This window comes from Peromyscus maniculatus, chromosome 17 (genome assembly GCF_049852395.1).
Source record: "Peromyscus maniculatus bairdii isolate BWxNUB_F1_BW_parent chromosome 17, HU_Pman_BW_mat_3.1, whole genome shotgun sequence".
Classification (NCBI taxonomy): domain Eukaryota; kingdom Metazoa; phylum Chordata; class Mammalia; order Rodentia; family Cricetidae; genus Peromyscus; species Peromyscus maniculatus.
Genome location: NC_134868.1, coordinates 32,110,396 through 32,138,135, shown reverse-complemented (window position 1 = coordinate 32,138,135; position 27,740 = coordinate 32,110,396). Strand labels below are relative to the sequence as shown.

Sequence of the window (27,740 nt, the reverse complement as noted above, 5' to 3'; positions counted from 1 at the left end):
GTAACCTGCTTGAACACCAAATAAGAAAATGAAAGGGATGGGTATGTTGATCCATGGTAGAACTCATGCATACTGCGTGCAAAGGCCTGATTTCAACACCCAGCACCAAGCAAAAAAAAGAATAAGGGGACTCAGATTTGTTGAAAATGTCCACTCAAGCATAACTATATGCATAAAAATAACTTGAGAAATAAGTTTGAATTTTCTGTGCTTAGAATGACACAATGGGATTTTCCTAGCTTAAACAATGACCCAGAAGAACACTAATACGCAAAAGAAACAGAAAGAGGCAGGATAAAACGTTACATATCTGGCAAAAATGCTCTTAAAACCAGGATAATTTATATGTTAAGGGAAAGGAGACCTTATGTAGATTTAGAGAACACTGATCACTGGGGGAAACTCTGACATCCCAGGGTTATGCAACCTCTCTGGCTACCAGGATTATGTCTCAAAGACCCTTGTAGTTAGTACTCTACTGACTATTTTGAATACAGACTGACCAGTAGCTGCCTGAGCTTGGCTGGAACAAATAAGCCCTGGCATTGCTAGTGTGATTTAACATGTTTTCTTATGCAGTTTAACTGGGATGTATGAGACATTGAGGACCAGACCCAAAGGGGGCTGCCTACAGTCTCAAGCTGTACGTAAGCTAAGGAGGGTGATAGATGGGAACCAGAGGCTATGAAAAATAAAATATTGAAAAATCATTATCAAACATAAAATTTTAGACAAACATTGAACTCTAGTTACAGACAGACAAGTGAACATGAATGGGGAGAATTGTATAGAGGGTCATAATTTACTTTAAATTATCTATTTTGTGTTTTCAAGGTTTATTTTTTTTGTGTATATGTGTGTGTCTGTGTGAGTCGTGCCACATGTGTGGGTGCCTTCAGAAGCCAGAAGAGAGCACTGGATTCCCCGGAGTTGGGGTTACAGGCAGCTGTGAGCTACTTGATGTGGGTGCTGGGAGGAGCAATATGAACTCTTGAACTCTGAGTCATTCCTCTAGCCCCAAACTACTACTGTTTTGAAGTGGCTTATCACATGGTATTATTATGGTAATAAATTATATATATATAATTATATGTATATATAATTGTCACACGAGTCTTGAAAAATTATTTTGACAACACATTTCCTTTCAAGGAATAGAAAACATATATGAGAAAATATGTATTCCCTACCAACCTACTGTCTTTTCCTCTCATGCCTGATTTTACCAATCTCATGTTTTAAGTAGCATTTCACAAATGAGATTATGGGTCAGCAAGTATCATTACATCTGATAAATCATGATGTATACTGAATTCGTTCTATGAGCCTGTGATTTAGTGGAAAACACTACATGGGCTTTGTTGGTTTTGTAGTACTGGGGGTGGGGCCTAAGACCTCCTGCCTCCTGCCTCCTCCTGCCTCCTGCCTCCTGTCCCCTTCCCCCTGCCTCCTGCCTGCTGCCCCCTGCCCCAGGGGCCTCCTCCCTCCTGCCTCCTGCCTCCTGCCTCCTGTCTCCTGCCTCCTCCTGCCTCCTGCCTCCTGCCTCCTGCCTCCTGCCTCCTGCCTCCTGCCTCCTGCCTCCTGCCTCCTGCCTCCTGCCTCCTGCCTCCTGCCTCCTGCCTCCTGCCTCCTGCCTCCTGCCTCCTGCCTCCTGCCTCCTGCCTCCTACCTCCTGCCTGCAAGTGTAAACTTACCTTGCATAGTCAGTAGGTTAAGGTTTTTGTTACCCAGCCAATATTCACCATTGTTCTGGACAAAGTTTCCAAAGCCATTCTCATAGTCATTCCAACCCCTAAAAAAGTTGAGACTGAAAGTTAGTTTTAGCAAAATACAGATAGATACCTGCAGCACCTATGACACTCATCCCATTCTCTCATCTCCAATGTTCTCTTGATTAGCTCACTCACTCTCGTTTTCTTACTTAAAAATGAGAAAGGAAAATCGTCACATTGCTAAACTGGAGGTGTAAGAAGGCCTGACTCACAAATCTCATACCTGCTGTTCTAAATAGTTACTTCTTTAAACGCAGTTACCTGCTGAAGTTCTCGCTGCCATCAGACCGTCTCTGAATTACAGTCCACCCTCCTCCATCGGACATATCACAATAAACAGAGAATCCTGCCTGGCTCTGGAGAGGCTTGATTTTGTAAAATCCACTCTGCTTAAACCCATCGTTGTAAATCTCTGAGCAATCTGTTTACAAAACAGGGCAATAAAGCACTTGTTATATGTCTTTGTTCCTGAAATTCAGTATCGGTGGAGACAGATAAAACAAATGGAATACATAATTAGTTCATAAAATGCCATCTTGTGTATCTTCTAGTGGATATTCAGAAAATCTTGTTTTCTTTTCTGCAATTTAGTTATCATTGACTTCTTGTTAAGATTGGCGGTGGAGATGCTTGAAATATGGAGCATTTTTGTAGAAAGTAGGTTAAAAACAAATCATTAGTGTTTGGTTTATTGCTTTGTACTCAAGTGGGACTTGTCGCTTATTGGGCAGCGTAGTGGAACTTAGCTGCACAATGAATTGAACAATGAAAGTATAAATGCAACAGCATATAAATATTACAATATAAATCATATTGACTTAAATTCTTACTGAACATTTGGGACTGAGCCCCAAACAGTAATCTTGTTCAGTTTTTATAATCTTTCAGTTTCACTACATTTTTTTAAACATTCCACTGAAATTTCTAAAGGTCCACATATCCTTGGATGTTTTTGTTAAAAATTGCAAGCTTTTATACTTTCTTTCATCCTTGTATTTTTCTCGGCCATGGTATTTCTCTGGATTTTGAAGTTAAATAGCTACCAGTTTGTTACAAAAAGTAATATTGTTTCTTAAGCCACTTGAGGTGCAACAAGCTAATACCCACAGGTCTCTTTCTAGGCTGATTTGAGCAGACTTGGAGAGTATGGTCAAGTATTAGGTGGATACCCAGGCAACTTGCAGATGATTGGAGCAGGGGCCACACTACAGAAAAGCAGTCTCAAGGATTGCCAAGTACAGAACTTCTGAAAATAATATGTAAAAATCTCTTTTGCATATGACTTTTATCATTTCATTAATTTCCTCTTTAAAAACTGTCTTATGATTGAATTATGTAAATTTTACAGTGTTTTTAAGTTCTTCAGTTCATTGTTTTGATACCAAACTGTCAACAAATGAAACACATATCATATTCATTAAGTTGAGTGGCAGTGGGAATCTGAAGAGAAAATAAATAGACTTTACAAGGCTGGCTTCCACTGGGCACTACTGTTGGTCTTTTTAGTGACTTGGGCTTTGTTCATGCATTTATTTTCAAGATTCAAAAACACAAGTGTTCTTTATGCATGCTGGGTTATAAAATGGATCCTGTTAGGTGAATAAAGAAGAAGAAAATGTCCACATACAGTAACTCGATATTTAAGAGCTTATCTTACGGTCAAGAATATTGTAGGAGACTTGCATTAAAGTCAGCACAGTTTTCCTCCATTAGGAAAGAGCTTCTTGTTTATAGTTGCTCTCCTATCAAAGAGCTGAACAGCAAAGATGCACAAGGTTCTAACCCTTTTCCAGGAAAGTATGGAAATGATTAACTCTAACTTGCTTTAGAAAAACTTCATGAATACGGGGATTTCTGCCAACACTTTCTGTTTGTTTTTATTTCATGCCATCTTTCAGTTTTTGTTTTATATATTTCTTTCTCTCCAGAAGAAAGTGCCAAACACAACTAAGCATCACCAGGAGAGCTTTTAATAGAAGAAAACCAAACAAACAAACAAACAACCCACCCCAGAAAAGAAAAAAAAAAAGCAGATAAAAAAGTCAATAAATACACATTTAAAAAGCAAACAGCTTATAAAGAGCAATTTAGGAGCTTGTCATGGGAGAGTCATGGCTTAAACTGTGATAGCAGAAATAGCAGAAAGTTTGATCAAAGTAGAGATTAAAATATAAAGTAGTGGGGCTAGAGAGATGGCTCAACAGTTAAGAGCATTTAGTGCTCTTGCAGTTCATTCCCCAGTTCATTCCCAGCACCCATATGGTGACTCACAAACATCTGTAACTTCAGCCCCAGGAGATCAGATGCCCTCTTCTGTCCTCTTGGGGTACCCATGCACATGGCAGATACACATGCATACATATAAATTAAAAATAAGAGGTTGGGCAATGGTAGTGCACGTCTTTAATCCCAGCACTTAGGAGGCAGAGCCAGGCAGATCTCTGTGAGTTTGAGGCCAGCCTGGTCTACAGAGGGAGATCCAGGACAGGCTCCAAAGTGACACAGAGAAACCCTGTCTCAAAAAACCAAAAAAAGAAAAAAGAAAGAAAGAAAAGAAAAGAAAAAAAGAAAAACCAAAAAAAAAAGAAAAATAATTTTTAAAATATCAACTAAATATTTTGTTTGAATCATGTCAACCCACTTAATCCACTGGCCCACAGGCAGAAGAGGACAGGTTGGAGAAGATGCGAACCAATAAGACTTTTAAAACATTTTACCTAGTTTTTAAAATCATATGTACATCTGTGGCGGGGGGTGGGGGAGTAGGGATAAGCATGAGTGAATGAGTATAGGCCAGAAGAGGATATTGGATCCCCTGTAGCTGGAGTTATATAGGCAGTTGTGAGTGCTGGGCACCAAACTCGGGTCCTTTTCAAGAACAACATGTTCCCTTAAGCACTGAGCCATGTTCCAGCCCTTTGTAGGACTTTTTAAGGTAGAGATGTTTGAAGGCTCACATGCTACTAGTGTCAAACACTTCATTACAGTCGTTGACATGAGCAGTTTGTACAGAACGCAAGGCACTTAAGGAAGACTGTGTGTTTAAGCTTCATAAAGTAACATCCCAGCTAGAGCATTTTTTTTTCTTATTGCCTCAGAATAGCGGCTGAAGCTCAAGACTGAAAAGGACTCCCTTTCCCCCAGAAATCATGTTGCTGTTTTGGTTCGGTTTTTGAGGGAGTATGACTATCTATTGCAGGCGGTCCTGTTTTTCGCTAGACTGTTTGTTTATCCTTAACCTCCTAACCTGCCTTAGTTTCCTCAGTGCTGGGTTTACAGACATGCACCATCATTCCTGGAGTATCTCACAGTCTTAATTGTTTTTAACGGCTAGCAACAGAGGTCACCTACCAGTCCACAGAGCATTCTGGGACATGCCAGAACTAGCCTCACCACAGTCATCCTCACTGCAAGGTGACAGAAGAAGAAAAGGAAGAAGGAGAAAAGATACTGGCTCATTGGGGATTGCAACGTTCTTGTAACATAGACTGAGTGGGCCCTTTCCTCTAAAGCAAAGGGCAGAGTAGTGTCCATGGGTATTCTTTCCTTTTTTCTTTCTTTCTGTGTTTTTTTTTGTTTGTTTGCTTGTTTGTTTTTGTTTTTGTTTTCAAGACAGGGTTTCTCTGTTTAACAGTCCTGGCTGTCCTGGAACTTGATTTGTAGACCAGGCTGACCTTGAACTCACAGAGACCTGCTTGCCTCTGCCTCCCTAGTGTGGGGACTAAAGGAGTGCACCACCACTGCCCGGCATAACATTATTTCTTTAGACCAAATGTTATGTTTAAAATCTTAGCTCATTCAATCCTTAAAAGATATAAAAAAGGTTTGTCATTCCCATTTTATGCGGAGGAACATGAGACAGAGAGTGGTTAAGTAATGTGTCCAGGGCCCAAGGATAGCAAAAGGACCGTTAGAGTTTCTACCAGGTGTCTAAGAATACACCTTAACCACTCACTACCCATACTTCCTCGAGAAACTGCCCCGAAAACCAGAAGCTTCTATAGAAGTCAATGTAGAACGGCAGGTATCATCAGTCAAACAAATGTGTTGCAATTGTTACCAATGAATGTGCATTTGATACAATAACTTTTAATTCACAGGTCATTATCCCCCATGTGCTTAAAAAGATAGTTTAATTATATGCTATACACATATGTGATTTATTCATTATTTGCAAAAATTACTAGGTTGTATGTAATTAGATGTTTGCTAGCATGTGATGAATTATAATTCAGGGAAATTACTAATTTAGTAACAGTATAGTGACTTATAAATAAGAACAAAGACATCTAATTTATGCAAATCGTATGCATGAAAATACTTTTTTAAATTTAAGGACACCAAAAATATAATCTTTGATGAGAGCACAATATCAATTGTTTTATATGATATTACATTGAATGTTTTTGTTATATATACATTTTAAAATTAATTTTAAGGATTTATTTAATGTGTGTATGGGTATGCATGTGTACTAAGTGTGTGCCTGGTGCCTATGGAGGGCATCCCATTCCCTAGAATTGAAACTATGAACAAACAGACATGAGCCACCATGTGGGTGCTGAGAATTGAACCCAAATTCTCTGTCGAAGAGAGCACTCATAACTACTGAGCCATCTATCCAGCCCCTATATTACATTTTTATTGGAATTTGTATTGTATATTTACTGTGAGTCAGTCCTTGCAACTATGTTAAAAAACAAAGTATAATCAAACCATATCTATATTTTAAATTTTATTCTTTTACTTCATGTCTGGACCATATATGAAGAATATTAAATGCAGATATACTGACTGCTAGATTTGTTTTAGTTGTCATATCCAGAAACAGTCAATTTGAATATCCACTATTCATCTTATCATCACAACACACACCCATACAACCTATCACACATAACTTATCTATCTTACTCCTATTTGCACAGTCGATCCTGCTCTGACCTTGGCATTTTCATTTTCACTTTCTAGTAACTGGTTTCTTGCTTTATTCCTTGGTACCTGTTGTTTCCCAGGATCTGCTCCCCAGCACTCCCATTTTTAGCACCTACGCCCCAGTCTTCTCTTGACTGGCTACTCGAAACCTGTGCCAAGTGTGACCTCGCCTGCCTGCCACCGTTATCTGACCCTTGTATGTGGGTTGACGAGCAGCTTGCATAGTATTCACATGGACATTCAAATCTCTCATTATATTTCACATATACATTCATGTGGTAAATTTTTATCATATGCACCTCAATTTCTTCTCCCCTCCACCTGTCTTCTATTAGATAACACCTGCCTCCCTTCTACATGCCTATCTTTTTACTTCTAGAATATGCATCTGAGAGAAGATACACCGTCTGTCTTTCTGAATCTGACTTATTTTCCTGAACTGGATGATCTTCAGGTCCATCAATTCTTCTGTGACTGACATGACTTTGTTCTTATTTATGGATGAAAAAAATCCATTCTCTGTGTGTATATGTACACACACACACACACACACACACACACACACACACACACACACAAACACATTCTATTAATCTGTTGATGGGAACCTAGACTAATTCCATAACTTGGCTGTTATGGTTAGGGTTATGGTACACACAGATGCAGGTATCCCTACTGTATATCTGTGTTGATTCCTTCTGCTATGTTACCTAGAAGTAGTAGAGCTCAATCCCGACCAAAATCTTGAGCTGAGTTTAGAATTTAGGATAACAGTTCTTCATTTACATCAATCAACTGCTTGTCCTTGAGATCAGGAAGATAAAATTCTTCCATTGTAGCACCTAGTCAAAAGCCAAATTGGGGCTGGAGAGATGGCTCAGTGGTTAAGAGCACTGGCTGCTCTTCCAAAGGTCCTGAATTCAATTCCTAGCAACCACATGGTGGCTCACAACCATCTGTAATGACATCTGGTGCCCTCTTCTGGCCTGCAGGCAAACATGCAGGCAGAACACTGTATACATGATAAATAAATCTTTAAAAAAAAAAAAAAAAAAGCCAAATCGACCAGGAATGATAACCACCTCCTGTTACACATTGCCTAAATCTGTGGTCAACTGGTGGCCAGTCAATGACAGACAGTCATTAGACATTAACCTAATTCTAGAAGAGGAAGCTAAATTTGGATCCATAGACTTTCAGGCCAGAGAGGAAGTAACAATGATGTTTCCATTTTCTCTTCTAAATTTTAAGAATCTGAAAATCATCCCAAGACAGCAGAATATGGTGATATAACTGACTCCAAAGTCGTGTCTACGGGGATCTCTGATGTCAATGAAACTTTGCAGTGGGACAGCAGAGGCTGCGATAGTGACAATGAGAAGTGTGGTAAAGCGACTCACCTAGCATCTCACTTTTTTGATAACATCCTTCCCTGAGCCTTTGGGGCTGTCCAATAGCGTTTTCCTCCACCCGTCGTCAATGTCATCTCTATCCTACCTTGGCTCCCTGAGCTGACTCCTGTTGTTCAGTGGCTTTGTGGATGTGGTACATAAGGGATCAGAAAGGTTTAGCAGAACTGCTGCATGATCCAACCATCTTACTCATGGGAACACATAAAGGAAATGAAATAACTATGTGGAAAAGATATATGCACTCCCATGTTCGTTGTGTTATTATTCACAACAGCCAAGAAATAGAATCAACCTGAGTCTACCAGTGCAGGAGTAGATGAAGAGAACTTAGTATAGGTAGAAATTGAATAATATCTAGCTTTTATTTTTTTAATAATTCATTTATTTTTATTTTATGTGTATTGGTGTTTTGCCTGCATATATGTCTATGTGAAGGTGTCAGATCCCCTGGAACTGGAGTTACAGACAGCTGTGAGCTGCCATGTGGGTACTGGGAATTGATCCCGGGTCCTCTTAACCACTGAGCCATCTCTCCAGCCCAATATTTAGCTTTTAAATTAGGGAAAGAAATCCTGCTATTTCATCAAGGTAAATGATTCTGGAGGACATTACATCAAATGAAATAAATCAAGCACAGAAAGACAAATTCTGAATGATCTCACTGGGTTTATTTTGGTGTGTGTGTGTGTACGAGGGACCTGTCATGGTTTGAAAAGGACCCCCATAGTCCCATAGGGAGTGGCACTATTGGGAAGTGTGGCCTTGTTGGAGGAAGTGTGTCATGGGGAGTGGATTTTGAGGTCTTAGGTGCTCAAGTCAGGCCCAGTGTCTCACTCTCTTCCTTCTGTCTGTCTATCCAGATGTAGAACTCTCAGTTGCCCCTCCAGCACCATGTCTGCCTGTGTGCTGCCTTGCTTCCATGATGGCAATGGACTGAACCTCTGAACTGTAAGCCAGCCCCAACTAAATGTTTTCCTTTATAAGAGTTGCTGTGGTCATGGTGTCTTTTTCATAGCAACAGAAACTCTAAGACAGGACTTCTAAAAGTTGAGTACATAGAAGTAAAGAAAACAGTGATTAGCAGAAGCTGGGAGGTGAGAGGCTGTGGAGATACTGGTTAAATAATACAAACTTTGAGACTGACAGGACGAATAAGTAGAAAACATGCAAAAATTAAACAAACAAACAAAAACCTCCTGTCAGAACCAGACTTTGTCCATTTTCTGATGCTAAATGCTTCTGTTTTACATGTTCAAGCGAGCACACTAAGTTTATGTCAATTTCTCAATATTATCCATCCCTCCTGAACCTCTGAGGTTTTCTCGAGCCTCTTTCCTCTGCTCTAAACTCCTTGGTTCTACTCTTCCCCCTGAGCTGACTCCTACAATTCATTCTTTAGACAACATTGTTTGGCAGGAGACAGAAATAGGTGGGACTACCAGGCAGAGAGAATAAATAGGAGGAGAATTCTTGGGAAGAAGAAGAGGAGTGAGAAACGGGAGAAGGAGAGAAGGAAGCCAGGGGCCAGTCACCCAGCCAGCCAGCCAGCCAGCCAGAGTAAGAAGGATAGAAAGACATATAGAATAAAGAAAGGTTAAAAAGCCCAGAGGCAAAATGTAGTTAAAGAGAAACAGGATAATTTAAGTTAGAAAAGCTGGCTAGAAACAAGCCAAGCTAGGGCTAGGAATTAATAAGTAAGAATAAGTCTCTGTGTATTTATTTGGGAGCTGGGTGGCAAGCCCCCAAAGAGAAAAAAACAAAAACTACAGCTTTTGGACCTACTAACCATAGGGTAGGTAGCAAAAGTTTCAGGATAAATACCTGACCACATTACAGTCAAGCCCTGAAACTTCAACCAATGCAAAGGGTACCATGAAGAATACACTATTAACCCAAAAGACAGAACATTTACTTGGTGACTCCAAACAATCTTGTCCCATCTCAGTCTATGGAAGGAAATATGGTAAGAAGTCTGACCTGGTTCTGTCCTTAAACAGTATCATCCACATCCATCAGACAATTCATAAATTATCTACTGGCCTGCAGTGATGCTTCATTCATTAGCCTGGAGTAGAATGTAGGCAATGTTTGTAGACAATTCCCCATAGGGCACTTGCATTTCTACACATTTTTTTCCAACAGAGGTTATATTCTAGATTATGTTTAAAAGCACACTTGGACAGTCTTGAAAGATATCGAGATAACATCTCCTTCTGGACAGACAGTTGCTCTGTTTGCTATACACTAAAATGAAGATAACAGCTACTTTGAAGATTAGACACCCTTTGACCCACTATAAATTACTAGAGTTTCTTAATCTCAGGGTGTCCAGCTGTGATGCAGCCCCATTAACTCAAGACCCCATTAACTGCTCACACGGGGTCTTGGTATTTGAGAACAAGAGACATTAATGTGAATATGAAACGAATACTTCTGACCCTTGAGCTGTAGCCCTCTGCTAGATCCATGCAGGCAAGCTGATTAGCTTGCAAATAGAGTAAATCAAGCCCCTTCAATTTTGGGGGAAGTATTAGCACTGTAGAAGGGCACCAGCTACTTGGAATGAGTGGCTATGGCAGGGAATCACTGTCTTCCAAGGACACACACAGAGTCTGATTCCCTGTAGATGTTGCCTTCATTTACTGTCCTAACCAATATTCTCTGTAGTTTTCTTCTTAGAATGTAATTTCTGTGCCTTTGCCCTTGGGACTTCTTCACACTATCTATCCCTTTGTGTTTAACCTGAGATAGCCTCCGTTCTGCTTCATGTTCTGGAGTCCCAGGTATCCTTATGTTATACCTATCCTTACTACTGTAAGCCAATGGCTCTGACCTTCTCTGACCTCGAAAGGGGAGCATAGGAAACATTGGGGGGCGGGGGAGAAGGGAGTTTCTAAATACCAAGATGCTTTTGCAATGGCTATTTTTATGTCAACTTGACACTGACACAAAGCAAAGGTCATTTGGGAAGAAGAAACCTCAATTGAGAAAATGTCCCCACCAGATTGGCCAATGGGCAATGCCTGTTGTGCACTTTCCTGATTGGTGATTGATGTGGGAGGGCTCAGCCTATTGTGGACAATGCTACCTCCAGGCAGGTGGTCCTGAATGGTATTTTTTTTTTTTAAAGCCATGGGGAGTGATCTAGTAAGCAGCACTACTCCATAGCTTCTGTCGCAGCTCCTGCCTCCCGGTTCCTGCCCTGCCTGAGTTCCTGCCCTGACTTCTTCCAGGGATGAACTGTGATGAGGAACTGTAGACTGCAGTAACTCTGTCCTCCTCAAATTGCTTTCACCACAGCAACAGAAACCTCAACTAAGTCAGTTGAGCAGCAGAAGGTGAGGCATTCAGGGCAAGCAGTTTGAGCATAGAGAGATTAGAATCCGGGAGAAGATTTCCGGGCGAACGTGGGCATTTTACCGAAGCGTAAATTCTATAGTTCGCACAACTCTAAATCCCACATGTGGTTCAAAGGTGAAATGTCTCCATAGGCCTTTTTGCATTTGGTCCCCAGATGGTGGCGCTGTTTGGGTAGACAGGGGAACTTTAGGAGGTAGAGCCATGCTGAAGAAAATGGGTCGCTAGGGATGGGGTTGACGTGTACAGCCCCACCTCATTTCTCTTCCCTTCCTGCTTTCTGACTACAGCCGTAGTGTGACCAGGCGTCCCCTGCTCCTGCAGCCATGCTTTCTCTGCCTTGATGGAATGGATCCCCTCAAACCTTAAACCAAAATAAATCTCTTCTTCCTTCAATCGGTTCTCGTCAGGTGCTTTCTCAGTGACGGGAAAGTAATACACCGCCCTAGTAAGGCATTTACAGGCACAAAATGGGGAGTTTTTATTCCCCTAGGATTGGCATGTCTTTGACATCTGCTTTTGGTTACAGTAAATTTCTGAGTTTATACTTGCTCATCTATTCCCCATTTTTTTTTATCTGCAAACAGGAGGATCAACTATGTTTCAAAGCTCTCATAGTCCATGGGAAGATAAAATGCACTGGCTGGGCCCGGAGAGATGGCTCAACAGTTAAGAGCACTGGCTGCTCTTCAAGAGGACTGGGTTTCAATTCCCAGCATCCACAGGGCAGCTCACAATTGTCTGTAACTCCAGTTCCCAGGGACTGACTCCCTCTTCTGGCTTCCATGGACACCAAGCATGTATACAGCACACAGGCAAAACATCCATCCTATCAGATAGTAAGAAATACTTTCAAATGCACTGGATATCCTTGCAAACCTTACACAGTGACCAGCTAATCAAGTCAGAGAAACATTCAACAGAGGAATTAGAATTCATCGTAGATATGCAGCATAGAGACAGCTGTGAACAAAGAGTTCTAGACAGCATTCTCTTTGTTTCTAACCATCACTGTTCACTCTTACAGAAGCCATTCACACGTATAGGAAACCAAAAGGCATTTTTCTGTCAAGAACGGTGATGTGTGCCGTGGTATTTACACTGTGCTCACAGTTCAACATCATTTCATTTCTAGGATATAAATGTTGGCCTATTCAAAAGGAAAAATGCCAGACTATTAAATATACATATTTGAAAACTACTCCTTAAAAATGAGGATTATTCTTTTCCTATCCTTTTATTCTTTCTTTCTTTTTTGGTTTTGTTGGGTTTTTTTGTTTTTTTGTTTTTCGAGACAGAGTTTATCTGTGTAGCTTTGTGCCTTTCTGGAACTCACTTGGTAGCCCAGGCTGCCCTCGAACTCACAGAGATCCGCCTGGCTCTGCCTCCCGAGTGCTGGGACTAAAGGCGTGCGCCACCACCGCCCAGCCCTATCCTTTTATTCTATTCATTTATTTTTCACTGTGGGTTTCAGAAGGGAGCCCCAGGCATGGGAGCACACACCTGTGACCCAAGCTACTCAGGAAGCTGAAGCAGAAGGATTGCTCCCACTCTGAATTTCAAGACTAGACAACAGCTCAAAATAAACAGAAGGGAAAACTGCATACACATAAGGAGGAAAGACATACATAAAAACAAAGTTTAAACATATTCTCAATTACAATCTGCCATTTTTAGGTGAATATTGAACAATCTGTCATCCTGATTTCTTATTGAGATACAGAAATCCTCAGATACTTAGTATTCTTATCAAACACCCTCTGGGCTCAGACTAGAGAGAAAAGGGTAAAATATGGAAGAAGACAGTTAAATTGATGGAATGAGTTATGCTGCTTATAATTGGAGTAGGCATAGCTTTTTAGTAAGATGTGAAGTACGCTCAGGGTGGTGGTGATGGGTGGGGCAGGGATATACCTGAAATCCCAGCCCTTATGGAGGCTGAGGCAGGAAGACAGTTAAGTACCAGACCAACCTAAGCTATATAGTGAGATCCTGAGTTGAAAATAAAAACTAAAAAAAAACAAAATGGAACAAAGAAAAAGCCCAAAGTCACTGAATACCTAATGCCATCATTCCATGTGGATGTGTGCCACAGCTAGTTAAGATAAGGTAAACCCATTCTGACCTGCATATTGCCTCTTGCCTCCAAGGTCAATGAAATTGTCCTTCTGTCCTTCATCCAGGAACTGGACTTCCTTCTCATGCACGAGCTGTTTGATCACGGTCTGTAGTTGTTTAACCCGAGTCTCAAGTTGGTAGACCTGAGCTCTGAGCCTTTCCTGCTCCTGCAAACAGTTGGCATTCTCGAGGGCCTGCAAGGCAATGTGCATCTCATGTTCATGGAAAATACATGTTGCTAATAATCTGGATAAACCCTTGATCCGATTTTGCCTCCCACTCCCATGCCAGAACACTATTTCCAACAGAAAGTCATTTCATTTTCCCTAGAACTTTGAGTAAGTTAATCTTTTGTCCTTTGGGACAGGTAAATGGAGACACAAGTTCATTGACACTACCTTCAGATAATTGTGATAGTATATGGCAATTATGTCCAATATTGGCCCAAGACCAATACTAACTACCATGGCTAGTTTTGAATGCCTGATATCATGTGAAAAGAGAAATAACAGCTTAAAAATATTTCACTGATTTGTTATAAATCCTAATTTTTATTTTTAAAGTGTTTAAGTGTTACTATGTGCCACATGTTTCCACAGAACTTTTTCATTCCTTGGCAGCAAGTTAATATAGTTTTTGTTTTTTTTTTTGTTTTTTTTTTTTTTGGAAATTAAACAGAAATTCCATCTCTAAGTGGGCCTTATAGATATAATAGTCTGCACAAAAGGCTTACCCAGGTTTCCCTGCCCATTATCAGGGCAATGGTGACCAGGACGAAGCTGTGAATCTCCCCCATTCTTCCCACTTGAAAGAACTACAAGGGAAAGAATTCCTCATGAGACCAGACTCAACTGGTTCAGATAAAGCCCCAGAGCTCCTGAGGGTTACCCAGAAATGTATCCCCTACTTACCATTCAGCCTTCTGTCCCACAGAACGATGGGAGCCAACCACATCAAAGCTTAGAAATAGTTGAACCTGCTCAGTAACACGGACACACAAAGGGGTTCCAGTTTCATCGAGGGCTCGAATGTGTTGCTTTGTGAGAGTGTGGAAAAGGACAGGAAAAGGAAGAAAGACCTGGGACCATATTTTGGCTCAGCCAGGTCCTAGCTGTATGACTCCAGGCAACTTACTAAAGTGTTCCAGTTCTGTAAAGTGGAGGTTCCTAGCCACCTTAAAATACTGCAGAAATTCTGAGATAATTCTTTTAGGTATCTGGGCATGCATGTGCTAAATAAATACCAGATAATGATGTAGAATTTCTAAGGGGAGGACTATTTTTATTTTTAGAAGAAGAAAGTTATAATAGGGGGTTGCTGTGCACTGTTTCCTTCCTTCCTTCCTTCCTTCCTTCCTTCCTTCCTTCCTTCCTTCCTTCCTTCCTTCCTTCCTTCCTTCCTCCTCCTCCTCCTTCCTTCCTCTCTCTCTTTCTCCCTTTCTTTCTCTCTTTCTTTCTTCCTTCCTTCCTTCCTTCCTTCCTTCCTTCCTTCCTTCCTTCCTTATTTTCTTTCTTTTGTTTGTTTTGAGACAGGGTCTCACTATGTGTAGCCCTGGTTGGGCTGGAACTCCCTATGTATGCCAGGATGGCCTTGAACTCACAGACTCTGGTTCCCAAATACTGTACTCTTTATCTTGATTTTTTCTTAATATGTATGTAAGAAATCATGATAACGTAAAATGTTAAGTTCTACTTTATTAAATTTGTGGGAGAAAGTTAATGTTACAGCTGCTGTTTCTTGTTTCTCCTCCTTCTCACTCCCCCTTCTCATCCACCTTTCTTCTCTCCCCCTCCCCTTCTCTCTCTCTCCTCCAAGGTCTCATTATGCAGCTCAGGCTGACTTCAAATTCAAGACCCTCCTGCTTCTACCTCAAATGCCTGGCTTCCACTTCTTGAGATTGCCTTTTTCAGGGCTAAAAATCAAACCCAGGAGCCTTGTACATCTAGGCAAGTTTTCCCCACTAAGCTATATCTCAAGCTCTTTACATCAGACCTGAAAAACCTTTGCTCATACTCAGAATAACTTCAAGGTGTGGTCACATGATGAGTTTTTCATAAACTTTAGAAGTTAATGGCAGGAACTATTTGCATAATCTTAAATTTTATGTACAATTCCTGCTTGAGTGAGCTGCATTATTTATAGGCCCATTTATTCTGATAGAACATATAATGGCTAATCTTTCTTATCAGTCACTTTCTCTACCTTTTTGTAAAAAAAATAAATGGTTTCTAAATTTCATTACTCACTGGGATCAGAGTGAGGAGCTTTACAAAGAAAACATTTGTGTCCAAAGATTAAATTCTATGTCTATTGGTGGTAGTAGCCCAGATTGGCTTGGAACTCACTCTGTTTCCCAGGCTAACCTTGAACTTGGGGCACTCTTCCTGCCTACACTGGGATTACAGGTGTAAGCACTAGAATGATTGAAGACTTCCAAGAGATTCTAGTGAATAGCAAAGTTTAAGCACAGTGATTTAACACTTAAACAATTATTGAAGTTCACACCTATAAGTTGGGAAGTTCTCAGTTCCCCTGGGGTCAATAAAAATGGTTCTAGGATGGGAAGGGCATTGATCAATGGAATAGAATTGAACACGCACATGCAAACCCAGCCCCTACAGACACCTTTTTTGATAAAGAGGCCCACAATTCACATTTGAGAAAAGATGCTTTCTTTAACAAATGATGTTAGTCAAACTGGGTAGCTACATGTAGAGGAATGAAATTGGATCCTTACCTCTCACCAGTCAAGAATCTCAACATAAGACCTGATACCTCCAATCTCATAGAGGTCATTGATACAGGAAAGAACTTTCTAAATAGGGTCCCAGAAGCTAAGTCATTGCAATCAAATTGATAAGTAGGATCCCATGAAACTAAAAGGCCATGGCAAAGACCATGATTATTTGAATGAAGAGGCAATCTACAAAATAGGGAAAAATCTTTACCAGCTACACATTGGACAGAGAATTAGTATCTAGAGTGTACAAAGAACTCAAAAGATGAAACATTGAGAAAACAAACAACCCAAATAATAATGGAACATGGAACTAAACAGAGTACTCAAAAGGTGAAATATACGTTTAGACGAGAAACATTTTTTAAGTGTTCAACATGCTTAGCCATTGGGGACATACAAATTAAAACTGCTTTGAGGTTTCATCTTTTCCAGTCAGAATGGCCAAGTTAAAGAGGAAAAAGAAAACGAGTGACAATGTATGTTGGCACGAATGTTGAAAAGAGGAACACTTATTCACTGCTGCTGGGAGTATAACTGGAGCAGCCACTGTGGAAACCCGAGAGGAGGTTCCTCAAAGAGCTAGCAATAGATCTACCATAAGACCCAGCTGTATCACTCTGGAGCAGGTACCCAAAAGACTCTTCTGATGTTAAGACAGGAGTTCGCCATGCTCATTGCAGCCCAGATGTCCACCAGTCGATGAATGGTTAATGCAAATGTGGTACATTTGCATAGCGGAATTATTCAGCTATTGAAAAATTGAATGAGAAAATTTGCAACCAAATGGATGGAGTGGGAAACAAGTATTCTGTGTGAGATAACCTAGACCCCCAAAAGATAAACATCTCATGCTTTCCCTCATCTGTGTATGTTTTTAATATCTTCAGAAACACATATATATGTATATATATGTATATATATATATGCACATATATGTTAAAAAATAGTAAAGGGCCACTGGTAGTGGAGCTCTGGAGGGTGGGAAAATACCGTACAATGGAACAAAGGACTACAGGGGAATAATGGAAGAGGAAAGACTCTAAGAGACAGGGTTAGTTGATGACTACATTGAAATGGTATTTTTTGGACATGAGCATTCACACAGGCATGAATTCATAGAGCCTATGATTGTGTGCACAAACCCTGCGCAAGATGAGTTCAGACCAAGTCCAAGCATGGATGGGAGAGGGAGTCACAAAGTCCCACACCCTTGCACATAGAGGCAGAAGGTTTAGAAAAAGTTAGCTGGGTAGCTATTGGCAATTGGTGGCTGATGGGGGAGAGTTAGCTTCCTTCAGACATGGCCCCTGAGAGGCTTCCCCCCGCTCAAGTAGGTGGTCCCACACCCTTGCACATAGAGGCAGAAGGTTTAGGAAAAATTAGTGGATTTTAAAAAATAGAGAGCATGTAAAGGTGGGAGAGAATAGTGGTTGGGGGATAGGGAAGGAATTGGAGAGGAGAGTACAGTGAATGGTAAAAATAGACTTGATAAAACTGCTTTTTTAAAAATGTAAACATTAGGGGTCTGGAGAAATGGCTCAGCAGCTAGGAGCACTAGCTGCTCTTCCAGAGGACCCAAGTTCAATTCCCAGCACCCACATGACAGTTCACTCCAGTTAACTCCAGTTCTAGAAGATCTGACACCCTCACACAGCCATACAGGCAGGCAAAACACCAATGCACATAAAAAAGCAAAATTTTTTAAAAATGTAAACATTAAATAAAAATTAAAATCAAGTAAATAAAAAGTGCTTTGGAATATATATTTGTATATAACATATAATTTGATATGCATATATAACTATTATTATATATTACATAACATATAAATATTGCCTAGGGGACCAGCAAGATATCTCAATGATAAAAAAAAAAAAAACACATGCCAAGAAACTAGAAGACAGGCATTACACCCTCAGACCTACATGATGAGAGAAGGAAAACCCAAAAAACATCTTAAAGCCTTCACTTCTGGGATCCTCTGACTTACATACATGCAGGCATGCACATATCTACACACACACACACACACACACACACACACACACACACATACAAATAAATTATTAAAAAAAGAAAAGGTTTTATAAATTAAAGACATATTGCTTATCATTAATATTTAGTAGAAAAAATTGTAAAAGCTGGGCTGGAGAGATGGCTCAGAGGTCAAGAGCACTGACTGTTCTTCCAGAAGACTTGAGTTCAAGTCCCAGCAATCACATGGTGGTTCACAACCATCTGTAATGAGATCTGGTGCCCTCTTCTGGTGGGCAGGCATACATGCAGACAGAACACAGTATACATAATAAATAAATCTTTTTAAAAAATTGTAAACACCATATGAAATTGAGTATTTTTCTTTCCAAGTCTGTGAAGAATTGTGTTGGGATTTTTATGGGATTGAATTGAATCTGTAGATTGCTTCTGGTAAGATTGCCATTTTTTACTATGTTAATCCTACCTATCAATGAGCATGGGAGATCCTTCCATTTTCTGATATCTTCTTCAATTTCTTTCTTTAAAGATTTAAAGTTCTTATCAAAAAGGTCCTTAACTTGTTTAGTTAGTGTTATCCCAAGGTATTTTATATTATTTGTGGCTATTGTAAAGGGTGATGTTTCTCTGACTTCTTTCTCAGCCCTTTTATCATTTGTGTATAGGAAGGCTATTGATTTTTTTTGAGTTGATCTTATATCCTGCCACTTTACTGAAGGAGTTTAATCAGCTGTAGGAGTTCCCTGGTAGAGTTTTTGGGGTCACTTATGTATACTATCATATCATCTGCAAATAGTGAAAGTTTGACTTCTTCCTTTCCAATTTGTATCCCTTTGATCTCCTTTTGTTGTCTTATTGCTCTTGCTAGAACTTCAAGTACTATATTGAATAAAAAGTATATAAAGAACTCAAGAAACTAGACATCAAAATACTGAACAATCCAGTATGTATTGAAAAATGGGCTAAACAGCTAAACAGAGAATTCTCAAAAGAAGAATCACAAATGGCTGAAAGACATTTAAAGAAATGCTCAAGCTGGGCAGTGGTGGCGCACGCCTTTAATCCCAGCACTCAGGAGGCAGAGGCAGGAGGATCTCTGTGAGTTCGAGGCCAGCCTGGGCTACCAAGTGAGTTCCAGGAAAAGTCACAAAGCTACACAGAGAAACCCTGTCTCGAAAAACCAAAAAAAAAAAAAAAAAAAAAAAAGAAAGAAAAAGAAAGAAAGAAAAAAGAAGAAATGCTCAACATCCTTGGTCATCAGAGAAATGCAAATCAAAACGACTCTGAGATACCACCTTATACCTGTCAGAATGGCTATGATCAAAAACAGTAATAACAGTCAATGTTGGAGAGGATGCAGAGCAAAGGGAACACTCCTCCACTGTTGGTGGGAATGCAAACTTGTACAACCATTGTGGAAATCAGTATGGTGGTTTCTCAGAAAATTGGGAATCAATCTACCTCAAAACCCAGCCATAACACTCTTGGGCATGTACCCAAGGAATGCTCAGTCATACCACAAAGATACATGCTCAACTATGTTCATAGAAGCACTACTTGTAATAGCCAGAACCTGAAACAACCTAGATGCCCATCAACTGAGGAATGGATTAAGAAAATGTGATATATATATATATATATATATATATATATATATATATATATATATATACACATATACACAATGGAGTACTATTCAGCAGAGAAAAACAATGACAGCATGAAATTTGCAGGCAAATGGATGGAACTAGAAAATATCATCCTGAGTGAGGTAACCCAGACTCAGAAAGACAAACATGGTATGTACTCACTCATAAGTAGATACTAGATATAAAGCAAAGAACAATCAGACCAACCCACAGAACCAGGGAGGCTACATAGCAGGGGGGACCCTAGGATGACTGTGGCTTATAATAAGTTTTGGTTTTACTCAATTACTGAGCAAGCCTCAATGAAACATTTCACTATTAGGATAAGAATTTGTACTCTATCAAGCTGATAATAGAAAATAAATAACAAACAAACAAAAAATTGTAAATGCCAATGAAAACATTTTGACAGGTTTCTGTCTCTTGGTGGACTAGTGTTACCAATTCAAAAGCAATCCCTTGTCTGGCAGATCTTTAAATAAAAAGACATTTCAGAATATCATTATCTTTTTCAAAGGGTTTATATTAATGTGACTATCAAACACATTATGAGGAATATGTTGTCTTCTAAATTTTGTGCCCTGATTTGTAATTCTACCCAACATCTACTTCATTAAGGAAGAATTTTTTTGAGTATTACAGAGTTTTCCTTGAAAATCTGTCCTTGGGGCAGGGAAAAGGCTTAGCACATAAAGCACTTGCAGAAAGCCATGAGTGATGGTTTAGATGAGGAATGTCGCCCTATAGTCTCAGGCATGTTTAATACTTGGTCCCTACTTGGTGGCATTGGTTAGGTAGGTTTAGAAGGTCTGGCCTTGCTGAAGAAGGTATGTCACTAGGGACAAACTCGGGAGTTTCAAAGCCTCTTGCCATTCCAGGTTTGCTCTCTCTGCTTCCTGTTTGTGCTTCCAGATGTGAACTCTCAGCTTATTGTTCCAGCTATACCTACTGCCTCTGCCTTACAGTCGTGAAGTCTAACTCCAGCACCAGAAGCCCAAATAAACTCTGCCGTTAGTTGCCTTGGTCATGGGATGTTACCACAGCGATAGAAAAGTAACTAATATACCTACTGTCTGAATTTATTCCACTCCCAGACTCATGGTGGAAGGAAAAAAACTGACTCTCAGAAAGTTGTTCTGTAACCACAGACACAACTGCATGCATCACATCTGTGTGTGTGTGTCTGCTTCTGTCTGTCTGTCTGTCTCTCTCTCTCTCTCTCTCACACACACACACATACACACACACATACACACATACACACACACACAAATAAATAAATAATTTAAATGAAAATCCAGTCTTCATTATTTATGACAGTAAACCATCCTCTGTTCTGCACATCTAGTTTATACTAATATCATATCAAATACCCTGTCTCTTATCATTTGCTATGACTGTTGTATTTCTTTTATAGTATTTTTGCTTTGGGCATTTTTGAATTATAAATCATAATACTTTTAATTTATTATAAAATTAATCATCCCTTGAAACTATTTTCAAATAGCCGCTCTTAGATAGCCTCTATTATTCAATATGAATTATTTTAAGGAGGGTGGGGATGTAGATCAGTAGTAGAATATGTGTTGCATGAGCCAAGGCTCTTGGTTCAGTTCCCGGAACCTAAATAAATAGTTCTAAGGCCGTAAATTTTAATTCATTGCCCAGTAAGAGAGAGAGAGACAGAGACAGAGACAGAGACAGAGACAGAGAGAGACAGAGTGTGTGTGTGTGTGTGTGTGTGTGTGTGTGTGTGTGTGTGTGTGTGTGTGTGTCAAGGGGTGGAGGGTTGGGGTGGTGTTATGTGTGGGACTTTTTTGAGGAACTCTCTTCGTAGCTCTGGCTAACCTGGAACTTCTAGTGTCAACTAGGCTGGACTCAAATTTAAAATAATCCTCTTCCTTCTGCTTCCCAAATGCTGAGTTACTGGCATGTGCCACCATGCCCTATTTCTGACTAGCAGTTTTATTGTTTGTTTTGTTTTTTGTTTTTTTGTTGTTTGCTTGTTTGTTTTTTGGTTTTTCAAGACAGGGTTTCTCTGTGTAGTTTTGATGCTTGTTCTGGATCTCACTCTGTAGTCCAGGCTGGCCTCGAACTCACAGAGATCCACCTGGCTCTGCCTCCCAATTGCTGGGATTAAAGGCGTGCGCCACCGCCACATGGCGCAGTTTTAAAACTTAACAAATTATGCTATATTAAACGTAAAGGCAAAAATGTCTAACTTTAGAAATAAAATGTGCTGTGGTTAGTACATGCCTTTTATGAATAGAATCAAAACACAAATTATGTTAGTAGCATACAAAAATTTTTAAATGATATGTTCTGAACGGGCCATTATTAGAGGATAGAAGATAAAATAAATTTTAAAAAAAGGGACTCCAGACAGTGAAGCAGATCAGTGCCTTGCTCAGCCATGGTCAGAGAAGCCTCCTCCTGCAGCAGATGGGAACAAATGCAGAGACCCACAGCCAAACATCATGCAGAGCGTGAGAGACCTTGGAACATTCAGTCCTAAGTGGGATGCCACCATCAAATCCATCCCCTCAGAGCTCAGGGAACCCTGAAAAGGGGGAAGCAGAGAGAATGGAAGAGCCAGAGGGGATGGAGGACACCAAGAAGACAGGGCCTTCTAAATCAAAATGATCAAAGCTCGTATGAACTCACAGAGACTGAGGCAGCTTGCACAGGACCTGCATGGGGCTGCACCAGGTCCTTAGCATACATAACACACCTTTCACTTTAGTGTTTTTATGGGACTTCTGTGTGTGCAAACAAGTGGGTCTCTGTGTCATGTGCCTTCTCTTGGGCTCTTTTCCTTCTATTTGTTTGTCTTGTCCAACTCAGATATGTTAGTTTTTGTTCTATCATATTATATTAACCCTTAGAAGCCTGTTTGTTTTCTAATACGAGACAGAAAGGGAGGGGATCCAGATGAGAGGGGAGGTGGGGAGGAACTGGGAGGAATAGAGGGAGGGTAGGGGGAAACCTTTCAACACAATGAAAAACAATACATTTAAAAGAAGGGAAAAGTCATTTAAAGAAGTCTGCTTTCTAAGTTAGAAGTTACACATGAGCTATAACCTTCATATAGACAGTTAAAATTTTACCCAAAAGTATAGCCTGAGAGACTCTTGCTATGCTATGTTGCTTTTTCCAAACTTGCCCTCATTTTCTGAAAATGGAATATAACTGTATCATTGTTATTTATATTAAGAATTTATATTTTTAAAAAACTAAACGTATTTGATCTCCAAATAGCTGAAGTAAAGAAAAGCATTTGGGACACCCAGATCACAACGTGGTCTGTTCTGGTTTTTCTTTCATAGGCTGAAATGGAAAGTTATACTTTGAACTCCCATCCAACTTTCTCAAAATATAAAGAGACTGGAAGCTAGTTAAATTCTGAAGCTCTCCTCCAAACTGCAGGCCTTCCTTTATTGTCAGTCATTCCAGTCTCTCTGAAAGGCCCATGGTTATTCTTTTAAGTTGTGGTGACTGTCATTCAGTCTCATGGGAAAAAAAAAGTCAGCATTGTAACAGTCCAGTCAAGAGCGCAGATAATAACTTACCTCCAGTCAAAATGAATCAGTCCTCAGCTAGGCTCAGTCCAGACACAACCTCCCAGGAACTGCGAACTGAAGTCAGAATTTGTAAATTGTCTGCTCCATTATTTGATTAGAAACAGGCAAAGTTGATTCTGGCTGTAATCCAGAAACAACATGAGGAAATCAGTTTAACTGGAAGGAATACAAAAAAATAAATCAAGGAATACAAAAAAAATATAAATCAAGGACAAACCCCAATACTCTTACATTTTCAACTTCCCCCAATTACATGAAATTTTTAATAGATTACATATCCTTGTTTCAGCCTTTTATAGTTATGCTCACCCAGAAAATTTTGTACTTTAACTATCCTAAAATCAAAGCGCATCTGAAGTTTTGCCTTATAGATATTAAAGTTAATAACCTGCCACCTGTCAAGAGGGGAGCTAAAGTATAACTTTAGCTAAGACATGGATAGAGGCCACATTTTTCATAGGTATGAAAACCTCACCATCATAGGTTTCTAATCACCAAGATGGAATGGCCAGTTTATTTGATATCTTTTATTGTCCTTTTTCTTTATTCTTGAGAAGTTCAGACATGAAGACGTGAAATATTATCTTATCCATCTCCCATTCCCCTCTAAGTTCCCCCATGTCCTCGGCAGTGTGTCCCCTCCCAACTTCACTTCTCTCTCTCTCTCCCTCTCTCTCTCTCTCTCTCTCTCTCTCTCTCTCTCTCTCTCTCTCTCTCTCTCCCTCCCTCCCTCCCTCTCTCTCTCTCTCTTTCTTTTTTCTATAACTCCATAAAGTCCCCTCAGTGCTGCCCACAGGTCCATGGATGTGGGGCTATCCACTAGCCAAAGCATTGTCTGATCTGTAGAATTGTGACACTTACCTTAGAGGACACACACCAGCTGTCCTCTAAGCAAGCATTCTGTTCAAAGCCTCTGCAGCAGTTTCTAGCACGTGATAGGTTACTTTCCAGGTCCAGTTCCACTAATCACGTTGGGTAACAGTTTCAGACTGGAAACCCAGGTCATCGCCCTCTTTTCGTTCTGATGTAACTCAGGCAGTTGTTTGCTGTTTGTCCTGTTGCCCCTGTTTCCTAACTCAGATTCCAGTAAAACGCGCGTTGTTTCCCTTCTGTCCTTTGTCATTGACCGCGTGAAAGCATTACCTGTGTTTGACCTTCCCGTAAAACACTTTCTTATGATTTACTTAGAAGGCTTTGGAAGTTATGATAGAAAAGTTAGTCCTGATAAAAAAAAAAAAGGAGAAAATGTCATTTAGACTGAAGTGGTTTATACATGCAGGAGAAGTGGAAATATAGCATTTGAAATGGTAGAGAATTCAAGCTGCTGACACTGAAAGGAAAACATGGAATTTTAAAGCTCATGTGATAATAACCACTGTGGTGAAGTGTGATATTTTGAACTTACTGTTTTCCTTGTATCTTTATTGCTTTCTCTCCATTCAAAAAAAATTACTAAGTTCTAAAGTTACAGGAGGGAACAGTAGTGACAATGGCAACAACCACCACATCCACCTCATTTTCTACAGGCCCAATATAGTAAGAATTTTTTTTTCTTTGTGTTTTGGTCATGCTGAGAATCAAACCCATGGCCTACCACATACTCAGAACCCATCTTACCAGTGAGCTACATACCTTTGCCACAGCAGTAACTACATTATCTCAGCTTCAACGTCCTACTGGCCTATCAACTGTCTGTTTTACAAGTGAGGACATAAGGCCCAGAAGTCTAAGTGACTTGACAGCTAGCAAGAGGGGAGTCAGAACTCAAAGGCAATCTGGCTCTGAATTCATGAACCTCACTATGAAAGATAGGTTGTGCTGTCAATTAAGGACTTAGTTCAGGTCACTGTCCCAGAAGAAAGCCAGGAAAAGCTATTCAGACAGTGAGAACCAAATTTAGAGTCAATGCCCTGTAAAGGTCTGCCCCAAACTGCAATTTCTAGGAATTTTGCAGATTTTGAGGGGTGCGGGAGAACAGAGTGGAAGAATAGTCATAAAGAAAGATCAGAAACGGCCGGGTGGTGGTGGCGCACGCCTTTAATCCCAGCACTCGGGAGGCAGAGCCAGGCGGATCTTTGTGAGTTCGAGGCCAGCCTGGGCTACCAAGTGAGTTCCAGGAAAGGCGCAAAGCTACACAGAGAAACCCTGTCTCGAAAAACCAAAAAAAAAAAAAAAAAAAAAAAGAAAGAAAGAAAGAAAGAAAGATCAGAAACACTGAGTATGGTGGCACAAGCCTGTACTATCAGCACTCAGGAGGTTGAGGCAAGAAGATTGCAGGTTCAAGGCTAGCCTAGGCTACTAGGGAATCAGGAAGAGGAGAACAGGGAGGGAAGGAGGAAGTTGGTGCTATAGCTCAGTTATTAAGGTTATAAAGCACTTATCTAGCATGGCCCAAGACTTTGAATCTGTTCCCACCTCTAAAAAAAAAAAAGTGAAAATTATATAATTGTACAAAACCTTGGAAATGAGAATCAGACCTGAGATCTGAGAAAAGTGTAAGAAAAAAAAATTAAATAAGAGGAGCAGGTTGGTGCAGTGTTGAGGCAATGGACCGGAAACAGAAAGGTTGGGATACATACTTTAAGGCAAAAATATCTGTTTATTGATAGGATCTCATGTAGCTCAGGCTGGCCTGGAACTGCAGTTCCTCCAGCTTCCACTCCATTTCCCAGGGTGCTGGGTTTACAGGCATTCAATGCCACAGTAATTAATGCCTGCCAGACAAGCACTCTACCAACAGAGGGAGCTGTTTCTTCAGGCCCAATGCCTTAATGGGTTTTTGTTTTGGTTTTTAATTCTATTTATGCTATGTGTGGGTGTCTTGTCTGAATGTATGTTTGTGCACCACGTGTGTGACTGCTGACCATAGAGGCCAGAAGAAGATGTTGGATCCCAAGAGACTTGACTTACAGAAGGTTGTGAGCTGCCATACAGGGGCTGGGAATTAAACCTGGGTCTTCTGGAAGAGCAGCCAGGGCTCTCGTCAGATGAGCGCCTCCAGCCCCACCAATGCTTGTTTGTGTTGTTGTTGTTATTGGTTTGTTTTCGAAACAGAGGTCTCACTATGTAGCTCTGGCTGTCCCGGAACTCACTATGCAGACCAGGCTGGCCTCGAATTCACACAGATCCACCCATCTCTGCCTCCCAAGGGCTGGGATTAAAGGCGTGCGGCACTACGCCTGGCTCCCAGTGTACAGGTTTTAAAACAAGCTTCCCTGAACTAAACTGTGAGGTCATTAAGGTGCACATCTCATAGAAGCTGGATTTATGTGGCTCTCTTAGAGTCTCTAGACTAACTGACTCAATACTTTCTTTTTCAAGGACTATGTGAAATAGAAATGCTGATATAGCCGGGCGGTGGTGGCGCACGCCTTTAATCCCAGCACTCGGGAGGCAGAGCCAGGTGGATCTCTGTGAGTTCGAGGCCAGCCTGGTCTACAGAGTGAGTTCCAGGAAAGTCGCAAAGCTACAAAGAGAAACCCTGTCTCAAAAAAAAAAAAAAAAAAAAAAAAAAAAAAAAAAAAAAAAAAAAAAGCTGGTGTATAAATATAGAAAAAAAGAGAATTGCCTTCTAACTCGATGATGTATTTTTACCTAGCTGTAGCTGTAAATTTCTCCGGTCCCACCTGGCCCCGTGGTCCACTCACTACACCCAGCAAACCTGCTCATTGTGGCCTGTGGCTCTGAACTAAAAACCAAACAAGGAGACTCAGAGAGCAGAGGACACTGGGTAATCTTGTGGGCTTTCTTTTTAAGAAATGGTTCTATTCGCTGTATTTCTCTGGTCCAAGAACATTTTCATTGAGCAGAAGGTACGGGTCCTTCGAGATCACGATTCTCTGCCTCTGGGATGAGTCAGCTAAGCGGTGGCAAAGAAATCCTTTTCTTCTCTTTCTGGAATACCTCACCGAGGAACCCTTCATTTTATACATCAGACACCGGGCGCTGTCATCCGAACCCGCTGGACCCTGCATTGTGCCTTCTGGATTGGATGTCTGCCTGGTATGTGATAGTTGAGCAAATCCTAGTGTGAGGGTTGAATTTCAGTCTGTCCATCTCCTGCCGTCTCAAACTACAGCAGTGACAAGCCGGCGCTCAGTCCTATCGCCAAGTAGACCCAGGTAACTGATCTTCTATCTGTGAGTGTATTGCCCCAGGATACAGTTCTCTTTGTAAAATTCTAT

The 27,740-nt window shown here is 40.5% G+C and overlaps 1 protein-coding gene across 3 annotated transcripts in view; it reads right to left on the bottom strand.

Annotated features, from left to right (window-relative positions):
• Positions 1-24,548, bottom strand: part of Fgl1 (fibrinogen like 1) — a 33,795-nt gene extending 9,247 nt beyond the window's left edge. The window contains exons 1-7 of one of the 3 annotated variants that reach the window (XM_076553484.1): positions 24,418-24,548; positions 23,545-23,676; positions 14,503-14,567; positions 14,325-14,405; positions 13,599-13,785; positions 2,034-2,193; positions 1,695-1,792 (exon numbers count right to left, since the gene is read on the bottom strand). In XM_076553484.1, the coding sequence (XP_076409599.1) occupies positions 1,695-1,792; positions 2,034-2,193; positions 13,599-13,785; positions 14,325-14,405; positions 14,503-14,505 (529 nt within the window). In that variant the 5' untranslated portion in view covers positions 14,506-14,567; positions 23,545-23,676; positions 24,418-24,548. The remainder of the gene's footprint in view (positions 1-1,694; positions 1,793-2,033; positions 2,194-13,598; positions 13,786-14,324; positions 14,406-14,502; positions 14,568-23,544; positions 23,677-24,417) is intronic. The other 2 variants (XM_006996672.4, XM_042262701.2) reach the window with 2 other exon arrangements.
• Between the last annotated feature and the right edge of the window lie 3,192 nt (positions 24,549-27,740).